The sequence below is a fragment of the Xiphophorus hellerii genome, chromosome 1, assembly GCF_003331165.1.
Source record: "Xiphophorus hellerii strain 12219 chromosome 1, Xiphophorus_hellerii-4.1, whole genome shotgun sequence".
NCBI lineage: Eukaryota > Metazoa > Chordata > Actinopteri > Cyprinodontiformes > Poeciliidae > Xiphophorus > Xiphophorus hellerii.
The window spans coordinates 25633224-25657144 of NC_045672.1; the positions used below are offsets into that span (position 1 = coordinate 25633224).

Sequence of the window (23921 nt, forward strand, 5' to 3'; positions counted from 1 at the left end):
GAGACGGGTGAGTCCAATGAAAGGCATGTTTACAGCAACACTCAGCAACGACAGTGTTGGCACTGAGGAGGACATTTATGTGGCACTAGGAAAGTGAGTCATGAAACTAGCCCCCCCCCACATTTTGTTTTTGGTGGTGATCACTCACAGCCTAGCGTTAGAATTTATTAGAGTTAACAATGTTTATTAGAGTTAATGTTTATTAGATTTAACAATGTTTTGGTTTCGCCATCGGAGGGCGCTCAGTACCACATACAACAGCGGGTGACGCTCTGGCAGGCTGTAGGACTCCGCCATTGCAGAGAGGACAGCTTGTTGCAGCGGATGTTGGGAGCGCTACTGTAACCGCTGTATTTTCTTTTTACAGGTAAGCTGAGTATTAGAATGTATAGCTCGTAACGCCAGTAGCCTCCGATGGGTACGAAATGACACAACAAAGGCGCTTCAGTATAGCTGCATTACTGAACTAGATATAAAGCAGGAGTTAGCACCAGGCTAAAGTAGCGAGGCTAACGGCTCACGCTTGGCTCGCGCTTATGTGGGCTCGGTGGGTCGGCTTAATAGGGCCGCAACATGTGTTTTAAACTTATGTATTGTTTGAGTTCAGTTGAGTTAATGAAAGTATGTTGGATGTAGATGTACAGTGATGTCAGTAGAGAGCATGTGTATTTGTTGTAGTACCACATACAACAGCGGGTGACGCTCTGGCAGGCTGTAGGAGTCCGCCATTGCAGAGAGGACAGCTTGTTGCAGCGGATGTTGGGAGCGCTACTGTAACCGCTGTATTTTCTTTTTACAGTTTAAACTGAATAAATATGCTGCACGAGGAGTGACTCGGCCCATCATTTCCTGCTGTGTAACATTTACGTTGTGAAGGATTTATATACATCATTGCTGAGTGGACGTGCTGCAATGGCATTAAAATTGATTGCCAGGGTAAACCACATAGGTTTGGACTGATTGATGCTCCTGTGAAGCAGGAGTTCCCTAAACTTTTCACAGGACTAGGACTGATGGAGGGCGAGAATAACATTGTTCTGTCACCAGATGCGCAGCCTTTCTCCCTCTCAACGCCGAGGCGGATATCCCTCCCCCCACTGCCTAAGGTTAAAGAGGAGCTCAACTGTATGCAGCAGGAAGGGGTCATCACCAACAGACTGGTGTGCACCTATGGTGGTTGTACCCAAGAGCTCGGGCAAGGTGAGGATATGCATTGATCTCACAGAACTGAATAAATATGTCATGAGAGAAACACATCCACTCCCATCATGCAGCTGTTTGATTGATTTGTTGGACAGACCTGTGAAGACGCTGTTGCAATAATCAGTGCGACTGAAGATGAACGCATGGATGAGTTTCTCTAGATCTGGCTGAGACATTAGTCCTTTAATCCTGGAAATGTTCTTCAGGTGATAGAAGGCCGACTTTGTAACTGTCTTTATGTGGCTTTGGAGGTTCAGGTCAGAGTCCATCACTACTCCCAGGTTTCGGGCCTGATCGCTGGTTTTTAGTTGTAATAACTGAAGCTGGATAGGAACCTTTGTGCTGTATTGGGTTTGGCGGCGGAGCAAAATAAAAGAGTACCTGCTAAGATGTAGCCTCAAGATTTTACTAACTATACATATCGGAGAACAGAACAAACCTGACAGGAAGTTGTTGGAGAATCGTGAACGGCATATTTTTTAAGGACTTTTTGAGTGAACGAACTTATTCACATGTGATTTTAATTACGTCTCTTATTTAATGGAAACTCAACAGTGGTAAACTTATAATTCTTTTGACTTTGACTATTGACAAAGTTTTGAGCACATTTGTAAAGCTGATAAAATCCAAACTGGACATGTTCTTTTTTCTTTTAAATCTTTTTTTAATTCATGTATCTAGCATATAGTCACTATGTAGTGCACATTAAACTGTGACCAATACAAACACACACACAACCTACATTACAAATTTTGATGTTTACATCTATTATGTAGGTGATTTTTTTTTTTCAATGGGAAGAACAACTTTTCTTGTACCAATTTAGCTAAAACAATTATAAAAAGATGTGTGCATTAAGCTTTTCAGATTACTAAATTTAGAGGTGATTATTGGATAAAACACAGATGCAGATGTAAGTAGAGGTTAATTAAATTTACTCTGTTACATTTATCAAGTAACTTTTAGGAGAAATTGTACTTTTATGAGTTATTTTGCTACCTTTTTCTTTACTTTGAGTATGAAGTATAGCTACTCTTACTCAAGTACAATCTCTACCTAACTTTACTGGATGAAGGACAAACATTTTAACCAAAAACGCACCAGATTAACTTATGTCAAAGTAAGACTTCTTCTTTCTACGAAAGTTTTTTTTAGTTAGATCACATGTTTTGTTTTTCAACACAGCTGTCATCAATCTAGATAGACTTCTGAGATTAAAGTAAATAATTTTGCAGAAAAAGTTACAGTTCTGGAAAAAAAACCCATAATTCTAAATTATAAGTCTAATAAGTCGAAATTCTGAGACAAAAAATCATTACTTTGAGAAAGTAAAAACTGTGAGGAAAAACAGGTCAGAATTATTATTTTTAAATATCCTCTTCAGTACTAATCACATCTGGTGACATAGAAGGAAAAAAACCAACTTGTGGCCACAGTTTTTAATTTTTCTTTCTCCCATGTCACCAGGCTGCATAATCTGGCTCTAACACAATGTGGTAGCATGTTGCCATGAGCGGAGCTCCATACCCAGGGGAAACACCAACGCCCCTGCATACAGTCCGCTGGCCCCGCCCTGCTCTAACACTCAGTTTATTTCTCAGAGACTTTTTCACCAGACTGCTTTCTTCTCTCCACCTGCTTACACGAAAGCTGCACTCAACCACACTGGGGGAACTGCTTCTTTCCTGAAATATCTCACCTAAGGAAAACTTTTGCTCATCCAAACTCGCTCTTTTACTAAAGGGAAGCTACTTCAAGGCCTCTACGTTACCATTTCTCCCAGGATGGCTGCTGATATAACCGAGAGCTCCTCTGCGAGCGTCGTGCAGAAGCTGCAAAGTTACGTGCGGACCCTGAAAGGCACCATCCTCGCTGCAGAAATAGTGAGTTTACAGTGGAAACAAAGTGACTCTTAAGCTCATAAAGCTGGCTGTGGTGCGTTTTTACAAATCACGTGTGGCTGATGCAACCAATTAATATTTAATGGGTTATTATGAGTTAATGTTGGTACTGATTTTCAGGCTGAAGGAGAAGCAGATCATATCGATGTGAATGACGGAAGTTAGGGTTTAGGAATGCATGTGGTTTGTGGGGGAGTTGAAGGCTGAGGGACAGGAATGAGCTAAATACTGAGGCCTCGAGGAAAATTCAGTTCAAAAGTACTTTATTAATCCCAAAGGGAAATTAAATATTGTTGTAGCTCATTACATTAATCCAGATTCTTCAAAGGGTCAAATAATAGCATAATGTTGGAACAGTACACTGCAAAAACACAATTTGTTATAAAGTAGTTTTGGTTTAGTTTCTACTGTAAATGTCTTAGCAGACTGGTAAGATATAGGAGGTCGATTTGAGTCAATAACTCGTTCATATGGTATTGGTTCAACTGTCAGATTAGTTCACATGTAACAAGACATTTTCCATGGTCATCTGGAACTAGTACTTTTAAAATCTGTATTAAAGATTTATTGACTTAAAACAAGCTCCTATATTTTGCTGAAAAGTTACTTCAAGTTAGTTTTGACTTATTTCAAGTGTACAAAGATATTTTAACCAAAAACGAAACCAAGAATAATTTGTAAAATAAAATGTCTTTTGTTGTGTTTAATTATGTGCTCTGCAAAGGTATTCACACCCCTTTGAACTTACATCAATTATCTTTGGTTTAGTTTCTACAGCAAATATCTTAGTACACTAAATAAAAGACAAAACTACCTTACAAATAACTTTTCAGCAGGATAGAAGAGCTTGTTTTGAGTCAATAATTTCTTAATATTGATTAAACAATAGTAGCTGATTATAGCTGATAAGAAGGCATTTTTCCCAAGGTATAAGTGAAATAATCTTTCAGTAGAACTAGTACATTAATCAATATTAATAAATTAATAAAGTTTATTTATATAGCACATTTCAGCTAAACATCACATACAGTCACCAATTGAGAAATCAGTAACAAACATCACATTTTGTCAAAAATCATCAATACACATCAAATATGTTGGTCAATTTTCCATTTATTATTGTTCAAAGCAACTCTAAACTGGAGGTGTTTTATCCTTGATTTAAAGGAACTTAGTTTTTCATTAACAAGCCATGATTAAAGAATTATTTACTTTAAATAAGTTCCTAAGGGGCCACTGGTGAGCCAAGATAGAATAAAGATGGATATTTCAGAGCTCCTGCAGGCTTATTAACATTTTCGCTTTAAAAAACCACAACTGCTCACTTATTGTGACCTAAATCGGATTGATAAAAGTTTTTGGACTATAAAGAATTCCGTTCCAGTGGACGTTACTTGATAAATGGCGGATAAACTTCGCAAATTCAAGTACGACGGTAACACGGCAAAGCTAACGGCTAACACCAGAGCCACGAGGCAGCGTACTCCAGAAGACGAAGACCCACAACCCAAGAGCCCTGGTGTGGGTATGAGTGAGGAGTTGGGAGCAGATATCCTAACCTCTATACGAGGGGAAATCTTCAAAATTATAAGGGAGGACATGAGGACTGCGCTGTCTGAAGAGTTCACCGCTCTCAGAGCTGACATCTACGCAGCGAGGGCCGAAATAGCCAGCAACGCCACCGCCATCCGTGCAGAAATCACCTCAATTAAAACGGACATTGAAGACGTGAAAGGTGGACTGTCTACATGGTCTGATCAGGTAAACACTCTGCAGAAAACCGTCACCGAACTTCAGAGCGAGCTGGTTAAGATACGGGACAAGTGTGAGGACATGGAGGGGAGGATGAGGCGCGGAAAGATCCGTATAGTTGGGGTTGAGGAACAGCCGAACTCCGCCGAACCTAAAGAGGTTTCAAAAATGATCAGAGAAGCGCTCCAGAAGGACCGGGACGTAAAAGTCGACCGTTCACACCGAACAGCTGGTCTGACAAAACCAGGAGACGGAGAAAGACCCCGTGTGATCATCGCCAAGCTGCATTGTGATGAAGACGCCGCTGACATCCTGAGGAGAGCCAGGGACAAAGACAAAGCCCCGCTGACCTACCAGGGTAAAAGGATCGCCATCTTCCCAGATTACACCACCAGTGTGGCCAAGGCGCGCGCCGCCTTCTCCGATGCACGGAAAGCTTTACGGGGACGGAGCGATGTGCGCTTCGGATTACTTTATCCAGCAAGACTCAGAATCACATACAAAGAGGACAGTAAGCAGATTCAGGATCCCGTGAAGTGATGGACTACATACGGAAGACCAGTGTTGTATAGTAACGAAGTAAAAACACTTCACTACTTTACTTAAGTATATTTTGGAGTACTTCATACTTTCCTCGAGTATGAACATTTTTGATAACTTTCACTTTTACTTTACTATATTTCCGAACTTAATTGCATACTTTTACTCCGATACATTTTCAATGTGCGGTTTAGTTACTCGTTACAAAAAAGCGAGAGAGAGAAACGCAAGTGTTTTGACCCCACCTACTGATTAGCAAGTAGCAAGTAGGCTACCGAACAAAGTCGGTAGCCTACTTGCCTGGGCTTGTTCATCACCACCAATAGGATACACCTGTTTCGCTTCTCCCATTAAACACAAAGCAAGTCTCGCAATCAGCAGCAGCCACATGGAGGAGGAGACGGAGACCACAACGACTGCAACTACGTCGGACACGGCTCCAGGGGAACCTACCAGCTGGTGATGAGAGCCCATGGCCTTATTTAAACACAATGCACTAGTGATGGTGAGATGAAGCCTCATGAGGCATTGAACCACTTGAGCCAACTGGTTCGAGAAAGGGTTCATTTCTTGAAGCTTCATGTGCACACGAAACCACCTACTGGCCAGGTGTATAATCACAGCCAGCTGTATCTTAACGTGTGATGCATTGAATTTTTGTCTATTATGACTCTTGGGAATGACTTCACAAAAGGTGTAGGACAAAATCATTTGTCTACATAAATTATGTATACACATATGTGTATAATAAAATATTGTTTGAATGTATTCTCTGTGTGTAATTATTCCCAAAATAGTAGTGTCATGTGATATGGCATGTTGTGTAATAATGTTTTTCTGTGACTCTAGAAAAATGGCATGGGCTTAATCAGGCAGAGGACAGTGAAAGTGCTTGTGGAACTAGGGAGGGGGTAGTGAATAGGCTAATGCTTGTGTAACTTGGATGATTTCATGCATTTTTATTAAGAAACAACAATTTCTCCACAGTTTTTGGTTTCAAACGATTTCTCTTTTTTGACACTACATGGATGAGGTGTTATTATTGTACCCCAACTCCTTGGAGCACAATAAACACCTCACCTTTACAGAAAATAAGAAACAGTGAAAAATACAGTTCCCCATAAGCAAACCTAATGCATCTGCAAATGTTCAGTTCACCTTACCTTGTTAGGGCTTATCAAATCAAAATGTTCCCACATAGGGGAAATCCTCCTCTTTCTCGCCGGCTCCATCCTACTCCTATCCTGTCCTCGCGCTCCTAAATCTCCTATCTATCTATCTCTGTCCTAAACTCTCCAAACACCGAATTAACTGTCTCAAACTAAATAACCACTATCCAAACTCTGCTATCCAAACTATCAAAACTCTATCCACTCTCTCAACTGACCGCAACTCGCCTACAACAACCCACATTTTGAATGGAGCCTGTGGGGTTTCTAAAGCTGTCAAACCCCGCGCCAACATCTGAGCCACTTCCCGAAGCAGTCACGTGGTACAGCCGGGCAGCGAGGCTTCGGACGTCATCGTTTTCGGCTTCTCCCCTAAATGAAGCAAGCTTCGATACGCGCTTTACGGAAACGCCCCCTCCATTACTCGACACACGCCTCGAAGCCTCGGCACATCACGTAACATCACTACAATGCACTCTTTCGTGGGTGTTAAAGATTCATCGTACCGCATGCAGTGTATGTTATTCCTGCCCGAAGATGTGGAAATTCTATCTTACAAAAACTCCCCGTCCAACTTGAAGAAACACATCGAGGTAACTTCTTATGAAATGGTTATAATCCTCCTGATTCAGTAACTATAGCTTGGTCACTAGGCACTACTGTATTGTGAAATCTTGACCATAAATGAACTTTGTTTGGCATTGTTTCAGTTCCATACGTGGTGTATTTAGCTTAGGCCTAATGTTGACTGTAGCAGGCTACCTAGACTCCTCTGTTCAAGGGGGACAGAAGCCATAGCGATAGCAATTTAGACTAAATTTAACGAATATAGGAAAGGCATGCAAGTTCAAAACCAGGTTTACAGATGCCAATAAGCTGCATTTCCCTCCCAATTCTTTTTTTCTTTTGCATAATGACCAGTTGTGTGCACCACCTACTGACTGTAGCATTGACTGATTCACTGATTTGTGAAGTAGAGTAATCGTAACAGATCTTTTTCTTCATGTTGGCCGCATTTTCTGTACTATTTATTTTTCTCATTTTCAGCACTGACCTTACTTGAAGGGAAAACTTAAGGCTTACAAAAACTTTGTATTTTCTGTCCTGGAGGGTATACTAAGAAGCTGGCTCAGTTGTAAAGCAGGTTAAGTTAACCTTGTGCTATAGGTAAAGCACCTAATTTTCTTAACTAAATGATGCCTGCAGGTATATCTATTAGCAGGTTTAATTTTGCCTGCACTTGGTTGGGTACATTATTTTAAGTGTATTTGACAAGTTTACCAAAATATAAAAAATGTCATTCAAACTGCATTTGCCTTGTTTTACTTTTTACTTGTACTTTTCATTACATTACTTGAGTACATCCATTTTTACAGTAATTTCCATACTTAAGTACAAGAAGTTTCAGATACTTTAAGACTTTAACTCAAGTAACATTTCAGTCAGTGACTTGGACTTTTACCAAAGTCATATTTTGGAGAGGTACTTATACTTTTACTTGACTCTGAGATTTCAGTACTTTATACAACACTGCGGAAGACCATCCCTGCTGCAATAACTGGAACTGAAACGTAAGCGAAGCCGCAAATACTAATATGACACAACTTGGACCAGTTGACCGCAACTCTGAAATATTGTGTCTTTTGTGCTTAAATGCCCACTGTGATTGTATTTGACTAAGTTACTTCTCTAAACTGGTAAGCTGGAAAATTGCGTAACACTGTCACTTCTAACCTTGTTAAATTACTAAGTCATAATTAGCCATAATTAAGTTGCATTAAGTCGCGTTCTCACTAAAACCAGGAAGATAGAGCACATAACACCAGTTTTAAAGTCCCTACACTGGCTCCCTGTAGCTCAAAGAATAGACTTTAAAATACTGTTGTTAGTTTACAAATCACTGAACGGCTTAGCACCACAATACATTAAAGATCTGCTGTTGTTGTATCAACCTTCCAGACCTCTCAGGTTCTGGTTCTGGCTCTGCTCTGCATCCCCAGAACCAGAACCAAACGAGGAGAAGCAGCTTTCAGCATCTATGCACCACGAATTTGGAACAAACTTCCAGAAAACTGTAAAACAGCTGAAACACTGAGTTCTTTTAAATCTCAACTAAAAACCCACCTGTTTAGGGTTGTATTTGAAATGTAATCAATTACAAATTTATTGATGGAACTTGATTTAATGCTGTGTTTTGATTATTGATTCTATGTTGCATTGTGTTTCTGTGTTTGATATGATGTAAAGTACTTTGAAATGCCTTGCTGCTGAAATGTGCTATACAAATAAAATTTGATTGATTAATATCTAGTAGATTTTATGTTGTGGTGAAAGTACACATACTTATGCTCTCCTGCAGGAGTATGAACTTCCATACTCTTAATTTCTCTTTTTGTTGTTTTTGCACACATCCAACTCTCTTTTGGTTGTGTTTGCTGCTGCTTTTACAGTAGCTGGAGACTTAAACCCAGTACCTTGCATTATGTTAGCAAAGCACACTTTTAATTGTGTTTTCTGTGTTTTGATCCTTCTGTTCCCCGAGGATCTTATTGCATTTTTTAAAAAACAGAGCATTTGAATCTTAGTGTTGACAATATAGCACAGCAAAGCCTTACTATTTTTATTTTATTGCATCATCTTGGTGTTCAGCGTCCATGTTACTCAAATGTTTGGTTCCATCTGTCAAATGGCAGATATTTCAGGACCCCAGATGTAGTTTCCAAGATGGATCCTAAAGTACCAAGCATGTGTTGGAGAAACTGTGGCTCAGCGGTCCCCAATCATACACACATCTTTTGGTCATGCCCCAAACTTCAAAACTTTTGGGATGAGTTGTACAGGGCTATAAACCAAATCTTTTCAGAAGTTATACCAAAGGACGTTACCATTATGTTACTTGGTATTATACCAGATGGTTTGCAAGGACCGGCCAAAGCATATCTGTTAAATGTTCTTTTTACAGCAGCCCGGAAATGCATTACAATCAGGTGGATGCAATTGGAACCATCTTCCTACGACTTATGGGTTCAAAAAGTAAGGGAATTGCATGAAATGGAAAAGATAACCTATTCATTAAGACTTCAAAAAACCATGTTTAGCCTGAGCTTTGGGCCAGCAGAAGCTCTGTTGATGTAAATAAGTCTGACAAGTTTGTCTTTTGGCATATGGTGTTTAGCTATCCTGCCCAAAGTGTATCCTTATTTTAGGGTTGTATGGTGATGGGTCTACAAATGTGATGCTGAGGTTGTAAGATATTATGCTAAGATGTTTATTTTATGGAAAACTTCATATTGTCAACATTTGTGTTCTCTACCATTTATGTATGGCTGTATAATTGCTCTGTAAAAATAATAAAAGTGTAAGTTCTAAAAAAAAATTATAATTGTTCCAACAGCAGCAGTTCTCCATTACTACATTCAAGCAAACAAGTTCAGCAGTAGTTTCATTGCACTTCTTGTACAGAATATATTTTTTTTCTGTCAGCTCTTCGTGGAGAAACAGATTAGCTTGTTATTTGTTGGGCGTCTTGTTCCTAGCCAGCTGTAGTTTTAAAACAGCTTCACATTAATAAGAGTGACATGTTTATACAGAAATAGGGTGAAAGTGTGACCAAATTTGGGCAAGGAAAAAGTTTATCTTCCTCCTTTGATCCAGCTGACTGGCAGTGTGTAGAAGCAACTCATTAAACTAATGCTAAACTGGGATAAACAAGATAAAAATGACTGTTGTAACTTTATAAAACCTTAATATACTTGATGCCATTCCATGTGTTAGCTACAGTACAAATATGCAATGCACATCACAAACCTTTAAGCAAATGATGTCTTTGCACATCAGTTTGTGGTTACAAACTTGCAGATTCGTAACCACAACAGTGAGAATGGAACAACTCAAGCAACACCTGAAAAGAAATATTTAGTCATGGAAAAATGCAGCCACTTCCTGTAAGAGAACGTTGTTTTATTTCTGTTCTTAACCTTTTTTTTTTTACTTTTTTTGTTGCATGAATGCGTTTGTTTGCATTTCATAGTGGTGTGAGTCTCTTTGGCCTCCATTATTTGCGTAGGTTCTGTATTTACTGTTGTTGAGATTACCGTAACGTCTTTATATATTTAAACACACTTGCTGGTTCGGTGGAGTCTTATCTGTGATTTACGTTTCTATTTTTACAGTATATTTCTCTGTCATAACTGCAAACGTCTTCAGAGTCTCACTCTTTCTATGCTGTTGTATTGGGAGATAGGAATCACAGCCTCCCCTGGATAATTAAAAACCATGAATACTTGAGACTCCCTCCTTACAAAGTGCTTATAAAAACATCCTGTTTTAATAGTTCCAACACCAAATATACTGTAATATGCGTTAATTCACCCAGTGACAACCATCTGAAGAAGAAGCTGTCACTCCTTGATTAGCTGCTTTATTAAAGCCAGTCAATAGCGTATCAGCCAAAGTTATTAAAGGGTATTTCCACTTTCCAAGCTCCATTTTCTTTAGCCTCCAGAGGCTTGCGGTGCATGAACCTACTATTCAGCCACCCCTAACCAGAGCTCACAAGCAGAAACGGTTGCAGTGGGCCCAGCTGTACAGGAAGATGAATTTTCAAACAGACTTGTTCACTGATGACTGCTGTGCAACCCTGGATGGTCCAGATGGACGCAGTAGTGGATTGGTGGTGGACGGCCACCACGTCCCAACACGGCTGTGACGTCAGCAAGGAAGTGGTGGAGTCATGCTTTGGGCTGAAGTTATGGGGAGAGAATCATTGGTCGGCCCCTTAGAGTCCCTGAAGGTGTGAAAATGACCTCAGCAAAGTATATGGACTTTGACTGATCACTTTCTTTCATGGTCCATAAAGAAGAGCCGAACCTTCAGTAGCAAAATCATCTTCATACATGACAATGCACCATCTCCATTAATGTCTGGAAAATGAGCCATTCCAAAAATCTTCTGAATGTAACGTCACAAATCAGCAGATGCTGCCCCTCACCTGCCCCTTACCTGCCCGTTACCTGGCAACCCAAGCCAAGTCCAGCCATGTTACCTAGCAACCTAAGCTGAGTTCCAGCGCGTTTGGTCAGCTGGTTTTACCGCTTTGTGCTCTGTACGATAGCTGCTGGAAAAGAAAAGTGTTTTGTTGTCAACTTACCATCCAGAAACAACTTACTATATTCTTGTTGACTAAAATCTCATTTTCTCAGAATATTTTTGTGCTTTGTATTGTCCTTAGGCCTATCCTAACCAGTTCAAGGAAGCATTATAGGTCACCTTTAATGTTGTGTTCACAAACAATCATTGATAAAGACTAATATCCGCTCATTTATTTACAAAATGTTAAGATTTCCTTGTATCGTTTTTTTCCATTTGAGACACAATTTGAAATTAAAATGGCCTCAAATTAAGTTTAGATTAAATTAGCATGTGTGATGGACAAACTGTCCTGTGTGAATTAGGAGAATATTCAGCAGCTGTAAACTCTGCTTATGCCTTAGTCCAGGGGTCGGCAACCTTTTCTACTCAAAGAGCCATTTGGGACCGCCTCCCAATAAAAAGAAAGCACTTGGAGCCACAACCCATTTTGACATCATATATATAAAACCTATATGCTATGTACAAAAATCGATACTATGTTGCGTTTATGAAATCAACAAACTGCTGCAGAGAACACAAAATTTTATTTCTGCATGTAACAAAACGCATTTTACACTTTGTTGATGCTCAATTTCAAACAAAATACCCTCTGTCTATTTGGGTCTTTGTATTTAAGAAATAAAAATCGAAACTTACCCAAACCGCACTGAAGGAAAAATAGAAACAGAATGCAGTCACCTGTCCTCCTCTTATTCAGGAGATAAAAATCAAAACTTATCCAAATATTATCCACCGGCACTGAATGAATAGAATAGAATTCAACTTTATTGTCATTGCACTGTCACAAGTACAAGCAACGAGATGTAGTTTGCATCTATCCAGAAGTGCTCTACGAGATATAAATATTTATTTACAGATGTACAAGACTATGCATGTATGGACTATAAGGGGTTATAGCAAGAGATATAGATATTGTGTATAAATATAAATATGGGAGCTATATGCACAGATTAAACAGAATATACAAGAATGTTAGGGAATGGATTATATATGTATATAATATAATACAAGATAAATAATGGCAGATAAAATTTACAGGTTGTATGTGTGTGTGAAGAAAACAGTCCGTGATGTGTGTGTGTGTGAGGATAGTCCATGTGTTATTGTTGTATGAGAGGATAGGGGAGTACAGTCCTTATAGTTTATGTTTTATGTCAGGAGGCGTTTAAAAGCGTGACAGCTGTGGGAAAGAAGCTGTTCTGGTGCCTGGTGGTTCTGGTCCGTAGGCTTCTGTAACGCCTCCCAGAGGGCAGGAGGGAAAAGAGTGTGTGTGCTGGGTGAGTGGAGTCCTTTGTGATTTTCCCGGCCCTTTTCAAACACCGCTTCCTGTAGATGTCCTTGATGGCAGGGAGCGGTGCCCCGGCGATATACTGGGCAGTTTTCACCACCCTCTGCAGCGCCTGCCGGTCGGAGACAGAGCAGTTCCCGTACCAAGCTGTAATACAGTTGGTGAGGATGCTCTCAATGGTGCAGCGGTAGAAGTTTGTGAGGATCTCTGAGGACAGGTGGTTCTTCCTCAGGGTCCTCATGAAGGAGAGGCGCTGATGCGACTTCTTAATGAGTTTGGAGCAGCTGGTCGTCCAAGTCAGGTCCTCGGAATTTTTGAATGAACCATGCAAACCCAAAAATGCGCAGTCTGCTTCTGTGTCCCAACGCGTGTGTGCGGTCACCTGTCCTCCTGAATTAAAAAAAGAACAAAACACTATTTCACTTAACAATATATAGTTATGTATTTATATTTGACTGTTATATTCCAGACAACCACGCACACATATGTAAAACAATAGCTAATTAAAATATTTATTTTACCTGGTTAATGTGATTTTTGCTCCTGAACCTCGCCGCACAGCGTCTAAGATGTCACCTTCATCTTCAAACAGGAGCGTAAGCTGACATCTGTGAGGCGTGAGCGGTGCTTGTTTTTAATAAAGTTCATGTTGGAAAAGACCTGCTCACAGATGTGTGTGGATCCGAAGATTGCAAGGACTCCAAATGCATACCTCTTCATGTTGATGTAGCTGTTGGGGATGATATTCCATGTTTCGAATACAAGTTTGTCCTGTTTGGGAAGGTTTGCAACTTCGCTCCATTTGTGATTCTGAGCGAGAACGGCCTTCTGATGGCACACATTTTCAAGATCAGCAGTTTTGGCAGAGAGAGGCATGTCTTTTATTTTCTGCAAAATTTCATCTTTGTTTCTGAAGTCCGAGAAAAGATGTTCTGAAATCTTAACAAGTGTTTCTTTGAGATAATCTCCATCTGTAAATGGCTTACCATGCTTGATTATTTCCTGAGTAGCCACGAAACTGGCAAATGTAGTGGAAATTGCATCTTAATCCACTTCTTGAAGTGACTCCTGCTCGCTTCAGCCTTTCGCATCAGCTCCGAAACGGCCTTTTTTCTCTCCTCTCCCTCGGGATATTTTTTTAGCAGAGACAGAGTGTTTGTTCTCGAAATGTCTTTCAACATTTGACTTCTTGTTGTTTGCCAGTCTTTCGCCACATATTAAGCAGACAGGTGAACCAGTTTCATCAGCGGTGAAAGCAAAATGATCTGTCCACGTAGCATTAAATGTTCTGCCATCTTCAGAATGTTTCCTTTTCTTGGATTTATTCATGATGTATCTTCCAGGCAAGGGTCAAAAAGTCAATAAATCAGTGCGCTAAAAAAATGCGGTCTGCCAGACATGTGGGGTTCGCCAGGAATGCCTGTCGCACATCGGCGGACATGACGTATATTTTGGGTGCTAAAAATTTTCAAAACTTTTTGTTTTAATGTTACAAGTTTACCATAATCTTCAGATTTAGACATTTATTTTTAAATGATTTTGATTTATAATTTTTTAATGATTTAATTTTAATAAAATATTCTATTTCCCAAAGTCACTGGGAGCCACAACAGAAGGATGAAAGAGCCACACGTGGCTCCGGAGCCATTGGTTGCCGACCCCTGCCTTAGGCCATTGTAATATTGGTTCACTAGAAAATAACTGAAGTTATTTACAGTAGAAAATAACTTCTACTGTTAGCTAGCACCTAAAACCAAGTAAATGTAAAACTGTGTTTTTGAAAGCAAGAAAAACCTTCAGTCTGTGCCTCACTGGAAAAAGGATCTGCTGTCCCAAATGGAACAAGCTCATTTTAAAGATGGCCTCTCTGAGCTCCACCCACTGTAAAAGTTTCCCTCCGTTTTTTTTGTGTTTTGTTTTGTTTGTTGTTTTTTCATGAGATAGTAATGGCAATTCCAGATTGGTGTGAAGATTAGGCCCGGGAACAAGAAATCCACGAAGCTTTTAACCCGGATCTCGGCTGCCGCTCCATTCAAGGATTGACTTCAGGCAGAGAAATCCTCCATTAGGCAGGATTTCTGAAATAGTTTAGAAAACATTTACTGCTCCCTTAATCCCCCAGGAGAAAAACAGGAAGGAGAATATTTTACTGCTATCTATGGGAGTTTCAGTTTGGACAGAAATGGGCCTCTTAGCATCAATTGCTGGGAATACTGATGTAAAACTGGGAAATGTGAAGCTCTAATCATCGTTTATTTCATATGGAATGACTTCTCTGCCTGTCATAGTCATGGTGATTGTGTAGGAACATGTTTACATTTGCTGGTTAATGTGCAAGTTAATGTGTGTGACTTGCAGTGAGTGTGCAAGTCACACACCCACTGCAAGGGAGTCACATTTTTCTTCATGTCTGAATCTGCAGAGATAAGCTGGAATGGCAGATCTGAACCTTAACGTTAATAACATCACTATTAAAGGGTATATTCATTTCTTTTCCAGGTCTGTTTAGACTTGTAGCTCATAACAGTTGTATTTATTTCCACAAGCTAAAATGAAGCCTGAAAAAAACACTGATATTGTGTTTTGAAATGCCAAACTTTGGCATCAGTAACTAAAACAATGTCCATCCAAGAGAAAAGTGATAACAGAAAAGTGTCCAGTTCAAATTTGAGGTTTTAAAATGAGGATTTGCACGACGATCTGAGCAGTTTGGAGACTCAACAAACCGGTACGCTACGGAGAGATTTTAAAAATTCTCTGTAGTGAACCTGATCTACATAAAATTGTTCACAAAACTTAAAATACAAAATTCTAATAAAAAAAATTGTTGGCGTAGATGTAATTTGTGCTCCATTTCTGATCAGCATTGTTACTTTGATGGGTTTGTGCCTGTATTTATATTTTTCCAAACAGCTGTCACCAAAGTAGTTCATGTTTTATGATACTAAAGATACTGAGGCGATGCATGAAAGGAAAGCTAAAATACTCTCCTTTAAGATGGCGACTAATTATTTTACTAATTGATTATTATATTGATTATTCTGATAAATTGTAAAAAGAAATTTAGAGAAAAACATTTAGTCATAGCTGGAGGGCTGAAGACATTTTATTGTTGTAGTCTGCAATTTTACCTCTCAATGGCATTAAACTCTACTTACTGATCCTTCAATAACATGAGTTTACATTTTTCATGTTTTTATACTTCCCTTTGGGGCTGCTTCTAAAAACAATCCAAGCATTTAAAAAACATCCACCCGTTTTTTGGCAATACTTGGTTCTCATGCACCGTCACACCTCCGTGAACTTTGTAACTGACAGCCATCTTAGCAGCCAGTTGCTATGACAACAACAAACAGCCCCCAAGCTACAGCTCTCGCTTCGTTCCTAACTTATGAACTATGTAAGTATTACAACTATTACTCGATTACAATTTTTGAGTACTCTACCCACCTCTGTGTAATACCAAAATAAATATAACTTCTACAGGGATATTTACTGTAGCACTTACTGCCGAACTAGCAAAATTAGCTTAGCTAATGCTTATATGCTAGCTGAGACGGACATGTAGCCTATGTGTACTTACTCTGCCAGAACCGGAACCTTGTTATTAAAGAGCTCGTACGTCCTTTACAAATCCGTTTAAACATTGATTGAATATAGATTTCAGGCGAAGCTCCTCCATGATGTAAACACTCTTCTTGTTCACCAAGTAGTGAACTATATCACAAAATGAGATCGGAGGCAGCTTGTCCACATTTTCCTTCTCCGTCTCATATGAGTCCATCCCGACAGCAGCCATTTTGTTCATGGATCTTTCTCTCGCACCAGGGGCTTGAGCTCCTGCCCCTTTTATCCTTGATGCCCCTAATGCCCTTTTTGAGGGTTTTTTTTGTTTTTCAAAAAAAATAATTTTTTTTCTATTTTTTTTATCTGTATGTCCGAAGGCCTGCTTGTGCCCCTCAGCAATAATATTTAGCTAAATATAATAATTTATATAATCAACTGGCAGATTATCTCCTAGTGAAATTTAATCTCCCAGTGGGACGAGTACTTTTTCATCAACATTAAGGAAATTAAGGAATTACTGATTTAAAATAAGATCATATCTTGTTGAAAAGTTATTTGTAAATTAGCTTTCTTTTATTTGAAGTGTACTAACATTTTCAGTAGAAACTAGAGCAAAAATACTTGATAAGATATTGTGGGGGTATTTCAGTGCAGTCAGATATACCCAGATGTTTCTTTCTTTTAAAGGTTGATATTTGCACAAAATGTTTCATGTCGCAGCGATTACAGGTCGCCTTTTAGTTTGTATGCAGCAGATTCTTGGTGGGATTTGTTTGGATGTGTGATCGCGTTTGCCCTTTTTTTCTACATAACGGAAAATTGCTGAGGGAACGACCCATTAATGTAAATCTGTCTGCCTGTTCCAGACGCTTGAAGAAGGTTAAATTTTAAATCACTGTCTCACTGAGGAGCTTTCTTTTTGTTTTTTTGCTTGTTTTCACAGGTTCTCAGTTTTACAATCTTTATCTGCTATGCTTCATCCTGGTATGGTGGCTACACTGTTCCTGCCATCTGCGAGATGTGCTTTGCTATCGTGTTCTTCTGCATCTACATGATGGGCCTGGACAAGCAGTTTACATCCATCAGCTGGGTCTGGAGTGTAAGTTCTTCATGAGCAAACGCATTTTAAAGCGGCGCGGCGCTCAGTCTATTATGTTCTGATTTTTAAAATTTTTTTCCTGCAGGACTTTTTCCGTGCCTTTACTGGCACTGTAGTTTACCTCATCACGTCGCTCATCTGCGTCATCAGAGGAGCCGGGGACGGAGCGCTCATCGCAGGCGGGGTCAGTTCGCTCGTCTCATGTCTGCTCTGAAACTCCTGATTCTGGGTTTTACTGTTTCTGACGGCCGTTTACCATGCGACATGTTTCTAGGGAGATATGCAGAAGAAAATATGTTCTGTTTACCCTGATACACGGCAGCTCTTTGTCACAATTCACTAATTCTGAGAATCTGATAACATCTCACATTTCCTTCCTGTTCAACTTCAAAAACAACTGTAGTTATTTTCAAACAGCTTCACTTTGGAAGGTTTTACCAGAGTGTGGTAAACTGAATGTTATCACCAGGGTCATAATAGTTTTGGGTTTTTCATTATAGTTTTGTTGTAACGGTTTGTTAGTTTTATTTAGTTTTTAGCGTCTGTTTGCTAGCTTCTATTTGTTAGTTTTATTTATTTTTTCATATTTTGGGCAATTTTTAGGTGTAGAATTAAAATAGGTTAAAGTATTGTGTTGTGATCATGTAATGAAGGCTCAACAGAAGACACCATTTTTAAAACATATAACCAATTATTGCAGAATAACTGTTGTTTTCTCCCAACTTTTGTTGTCGCCATTTTGCGTCGCCAGGCAGGAAATGGAGAATTGTAATTTGCCAACAGCTGATGTAAACTGCTTGGCTGAGGAAAAAATAAATTAACTTCATATCAGTTCGAAAGGCTAATAAATGGATTCATTAACAAGAAAGTGAAGGATGTAATATCTATAATTTCAGCATGTTTTAGTTTTATAAACGCACAATATTGTTACATTTAGTTACAGTTTTTCGCTATTAATTACTGTTTTTATTTATTTCAGTTAATGAAAATGTTTTCTCAATTTGACTTTTTTTATTTTGTTAGTTTAAGTTAACTGTTATAACTTTGTTTGCACATCTTCAAGAGTAGAGTGCAGACCATGGCATATAGTCAAAACATTTTGAACCACATGCCAAACCTCGGATGTTTTCTTCTCCCTGGAATAGAAGTCATAAAATAATTTTATTGTGAATTACTTTCTCTTTATTTTAAATGCCAAACAATAAACTAAATATTCATTAGTTTACTGAAACAAAATGGAAAAGAAGAAATTATTGTAGTTCCATAAAGGGGCCTCAGACGTTTTCTGTTACATCGGAAAGGCGTTGAATGGGTTGAATGTTTTTGTTGGTTCTTTGTTCAAAACCCCGGCCATATTTAGCTAAATCAGTCTGTTTTTCAGTAAATAGTCACCGAGCGTTTGTGACCGTGCATACATTGATATTAAAATGAAGTAAAAAAAACATGGCTAATAACAGAAAATATACTGCTCAAAAAAATAAAGGGAACACTTTAAGTGTTAAACACCTGTTTAAGTGTTCCCTTTATTTTTTTGAGCAGTGTACTTTCCGTACCTAACTGTTTCCATTTAAGAAGATATTTAAATTAGTAAATGAAAACGTCCCTCTTCAAAAATTATTTTAAAAATACATCATTTGTGGTCAGAGGTCCACACAAAATTATTCCAAGGGCTGCTAATGGCCCCCGAGCCGCATTTTTGACGCCCCTGGTATAGTGGGAAAGGCGTGGAAAAGCACAGAAGTAGAAAAAGGTCAGAATTCAAAATCTTGTATCGACTTGTTCTTACTCACTGCGTACCCCAGGCAAAAATAATATTCACAAAAGATACTTTAAACCTAAAGGGCAGAGGTCAAGATTTCACAGGAGCAACGAGGAATAAAATGTCTCAAAAGTTTTTAGTCTAAAATGAGCTTTGTAGCAGTACTGCATTCAGATATTATTGCTTTTGGATTTCAACATAAAGTGAACTTCCCTTTTCTTACCCACATCCTTCCTCTGTGCTGTGGATCCCTGGCTGGGTCGCAACACGAGGTCACAACCATCTGCATCCGACCAGGTTGCGACAGAACACCTAAGTTGCAGCTTCGCATGTGTACAACATGACAATAAAAATAAATTAATGCAATTGTGGAAAGCATCTTTAATTTTGAAAAAAAACAATGTTTATGTTAATTAAGCCATATTGTCACAGGAAATAAGTCTGTATGGGACTGAATGATTGATCCTAAAATGAAACCTGAAATAATTGAGCTGTTTTGCTCGTGTTAGGCCATTTGAACACGTGGTGGCTCCTTCTATGAACCAAAAGGGAAGTTCGTTTTTTGTCTGAAAATGTCTGATGGTGTTTATTTTGCAGTCTGACATGAACAGAGAAGTAACAGGAGAAAGGGATGAAAATAATTTAAAATAAAAACTCAAACAGTTTGCCATTAATTTTAATCGACACATAATCAAACTAAAATAACTGAACGGACTGAACTAAAGTTCAAAGGAAACAGGGCTGATCTAATTAAATGAATAATAAAAGCAAATACAGATAACAAGTAAATCAACAAGAATAAAAACAACCCAAGACCCTAAGCTTTTGTTTTAATATTAATAAAGTTCTTATTTTGCTGTATTTCTCAGGTGTTCGGCTTGCTAGCTGGTCTCCTATTTGCATATGATACGTACACCATCTACCTGCAAATCAAGAGCGCCAGGTCGCAAACTGAAGGTTCTGGTAGGAACATAAATGTTTATTCACCAATGCATCCAAAATCTCCCCTGTGACACAAACACTGCAAAAACACAAACTTTTACCAAGTATTTTTGTCTAGAAATCACTTAAACTTAAAGTTATACAATATAGGAGCTTATTTTAAGTCAATAATCCTTTAATATTGATAAAAAGTTCCAGTTCCATTGGCAGATTTGATCTTTTATATAAGACATTTTTCCAATGAGTGAAAAAAAACTTCTACCAATGTAACCAGTACTTTTTTTCTCCAACTTTTAAGGTATTATTTACTTAAAACAAGCTTCTACTGTATATCTTGCTGAAAAGTTAGTTGGAAGTTAGTTTTGTCTTATTTCAAGTGTAACATTATATTTGGACTACAAACTAGAACAAACATATTTGGTAATATTTTGTGTTTTTGCAGTGAACCTCATGCAGTATATATATATTTCCTGTTGGTATATAAAACATACTTACTTTCTTGATGTACTTTTCTAAATTAATTTCCAGGTGGCACAGCTTAACCAGTCCACACATCTGTCATCGACGCTGCAGAAATACAAAAACACAGAAGAGCGGCTCACTGAAGGGAGATGGACAGTAAAATGACCAGGTCACAGTTTTAATCATTGCAACTGTATGGTGTGAACAAATGAGAAGTATTTTAGCAGATGCCTGAGAGGAATACCACAGAACCAAAGTAAGAGGCACTGTACTGTACATCTGTGTTTGCATGTGTGCTGCGGTGGGAAAAACCCCCAAGTTTTTGTTCCGACCAAGACAGACCATCGACTAAACAGGGAAACCTGGCATTAATAAGGTAACAAAAGACTGTTTGGTCTCTTCAAATAGCTTTTCTAATACTTTTCTTTACTGTTAACGAACTGCTGTAGGAAATATTAATCGTGTTATTTGGACTTCGGAAGTAACTGATGCATTAGGAGTTATTTAAAACCGGATAATATTCGTCTTGTCATTGATGTCAATATTTGTTTTTGTAAAAGTCAGTAAAATATTATAATACACGGTCTCTGTTTTTTATGAGGGTTTTGTTAAGAGGTCATGAGTAATAAATATGTCACCAACTTCAATTGACTCTCCTGGCATTTTCACTTGGATAAAATTTTGAACTAAGCAAAAGGCTCAACAGCCCAGGTTAGCTAGCTGCAAAACTTTTTTTTTCTGTAAATAAAAAACTTTCTTCTGCATAAACACAGCAAAAAAACAGAAAATCTTAACAAATATTTTGGTCTAGTTTCTAGTAAAACATCCTACGACACTTGAAATAATACAAAACTGACTTATAATAGATTTTCAGCAAGAAATAGGAGCTTGTTTAGTAATTAATTAATACTGATTAAAAAGCGCTACTTCCTTTGGCAGATCATTTAACTTACAACATCGGAAAAATGTCTTGTTATAAGTGAAATAATCTGAAAAAGAACTAGTTCTTCTTCATAAATATTAAGCTATTTACTTACAACAAGTTCGTATTTCTTTCTATAAAGTTAATTAGACACTAGACCAAAAACTCCTGGTAAGATTTTGGTTTTGCTGTGAAGATGCTCATATTTTATGGATTTGCGTCAAGCTAATGTGGCCGTTGGAGAAACAGTCTGTTCACGTAAACGGACCATGCTAAGCGCTACTAGCGCTACTGGCTAACTCTTAAACTCTCTGAAATCAACAAAGAGATACTTTCAATGTCGCTGTGGTGTTAATAAATCAGAGATGCAAGAACCTATTTAAAAGAAAATGGCCCTTTTTAATGTCATTTATTCGGACATTAGGAGAGTGAGAAGGCGCATAGCTATTAGCGGCTAACAGTACAACAGTGGTGCTGGATGCAGTTGGTAGCGTTTTGGTTTGGCGCTGATACTGTTTAGCTTAAAATCTCTTTTGCTTTTCTAAAGCATTTTGTTTCAACCTTTTTGCCACATTTCGGTACTGCCACAACCCTTTTTGGTACTGAAGTTTGTGTAAAGGAAATTATCCTGGAAATAAGGGGCTATTTAGACCAGTTAACCATACTGGATACTTTTTTCATCCACTTTTTAATAGAAAGAGAGAGACACAAAAAACAATCAATCATACAAATGGGAATTATCAAACTCATGCGATTAATTGATTTATTGCTTATTTTTGACAGGCTTAATTGGCTATCAGCAACATATGATTTGTAGATAAAAGTATTATTATTTGGGATTAGCACTAGCAAAGAGCAGCTTGCATTTTAGGACTTCATGTCTCAGGAAAACACAATCAGACACCAAAAAAACATTGATTCCCAGACAATTAACCATAAAAAGGCCAAACGGATGCAAAGGGAAGAATGCAACTGATTAAAACTTGCGATATTGTCACTCCAGAGGGCGCTGTTGCCTCAATGCATACAGCTTAACCTTACAGGACTGGAACGCTGGAAATTTCCCATTTTTATTTGTATGAAGCAAACAGAAGCAATAAAAACAAAGTTTGAATCCCAGGTTTTACAGCAACCTCCATATCTGATGCTACATTACTCAGAACATAATTTAAAACATTATTCCTACAAATATTCATCTTCCAGTCTTTATTTTATCAAAGTGAATAATCTGGAAGTTACTGCAGGGAGGACATTAATGGCTCGTAACCTTTAACTAAACCCTTGAAAAAAGCTAATCAATTTTCAGTTTCATTTCATGTAGTTGTACTTCCATCCTTTTCCCTTTTTGGATTTCTGAATCCTAAACAATTGATGGGTTCTGTGGTTATTTGTCAATACTGTTCTTTTGGTTTGGTTTTGAGAACATATTTCTGATTTTTGTATATTTGATATTGACTCCTCCTCAATTGATCGATACCACACAGATTATGTCGTCCTCCCTCATTTTCACTCATCTTTTTATTCTTGCTCAGGTTATGATTTTTTTCATACATCTGTAACACATTTTTTAAAGATTGAAAGCCATCTTTCTCTTGAGATTTTTTTGTAGTGTTCCTGTTCTCCTAAAAAGAGACAGAAGATTAGAAATTTGTTGTTGGAGGAAAATCTTGTCATTCTAATGTTTTTTTTTTCTAACAATGTGCAGTTTGTCTCTTTATATTCAGATTATTGTTTGCTTTGAGAAATAAACCGTCATTACAACAAAGAGTATTAGCATTTCTATCTTTTGTTCTGAGTTTCTTTCATTTGATTGTTGGCTGTGGATTTTAAGTTGTTGTTCTTCTTATTGCCGCTAGATGGAGCCAGTCAGTAACTGATTATCAAATATGTGACATTTAAACACGCAAAATCACCAGAGCTAGTGGTAACTAGCTACATTTACTCGGTTACATCTACTTGAGTAACTTATTTTTTTATGTACTTTTAGGAGTATTTCTGCTACGCTGTACTTTTTATTAATTTTATTATGAAATATTTCTACTCTTATATTTCTAGATTTTCTACCCACTCAATGAAATACAAACATGTTTTAATGAAGAATTCACACAGTTTTGGTTAAAAGTTTTATACATTTTTTATTTAAAGAAACTGATTTGGAAAAAAATG

The 23921-nt window shown here is 38.1% G+C and overlaps 1 protein-coding gene across 1 annotated transcript; it reads left to right on the forward strand.

The window, feature by feature from the left end:
• The first annotated feature begins 2729 nt into the window (after positions 1-2729).
• Positions 2730-23522, forward strand: LOC116709006 (proteolipid protein 2-like). The gene is made up of 5 exons (XM_032547262.1): positions 2730-3086; positions 17515-17670; positions 17756-17854; positions 20299-20392; positions 20900-23522. The coding sequence occupies exons 1-5, from the start codon at positions 2988-2990 to the stop codon at positions 20911-20913; spliced, it is 462 nt and encodes a 153-aa protein (XP_032403153.1). The 5' UTR covers positions 2730-2987; the 3' UTR covers positions 20914-23522.
• Positions 23523-23921: the final 399 nt, after the last annotated feature.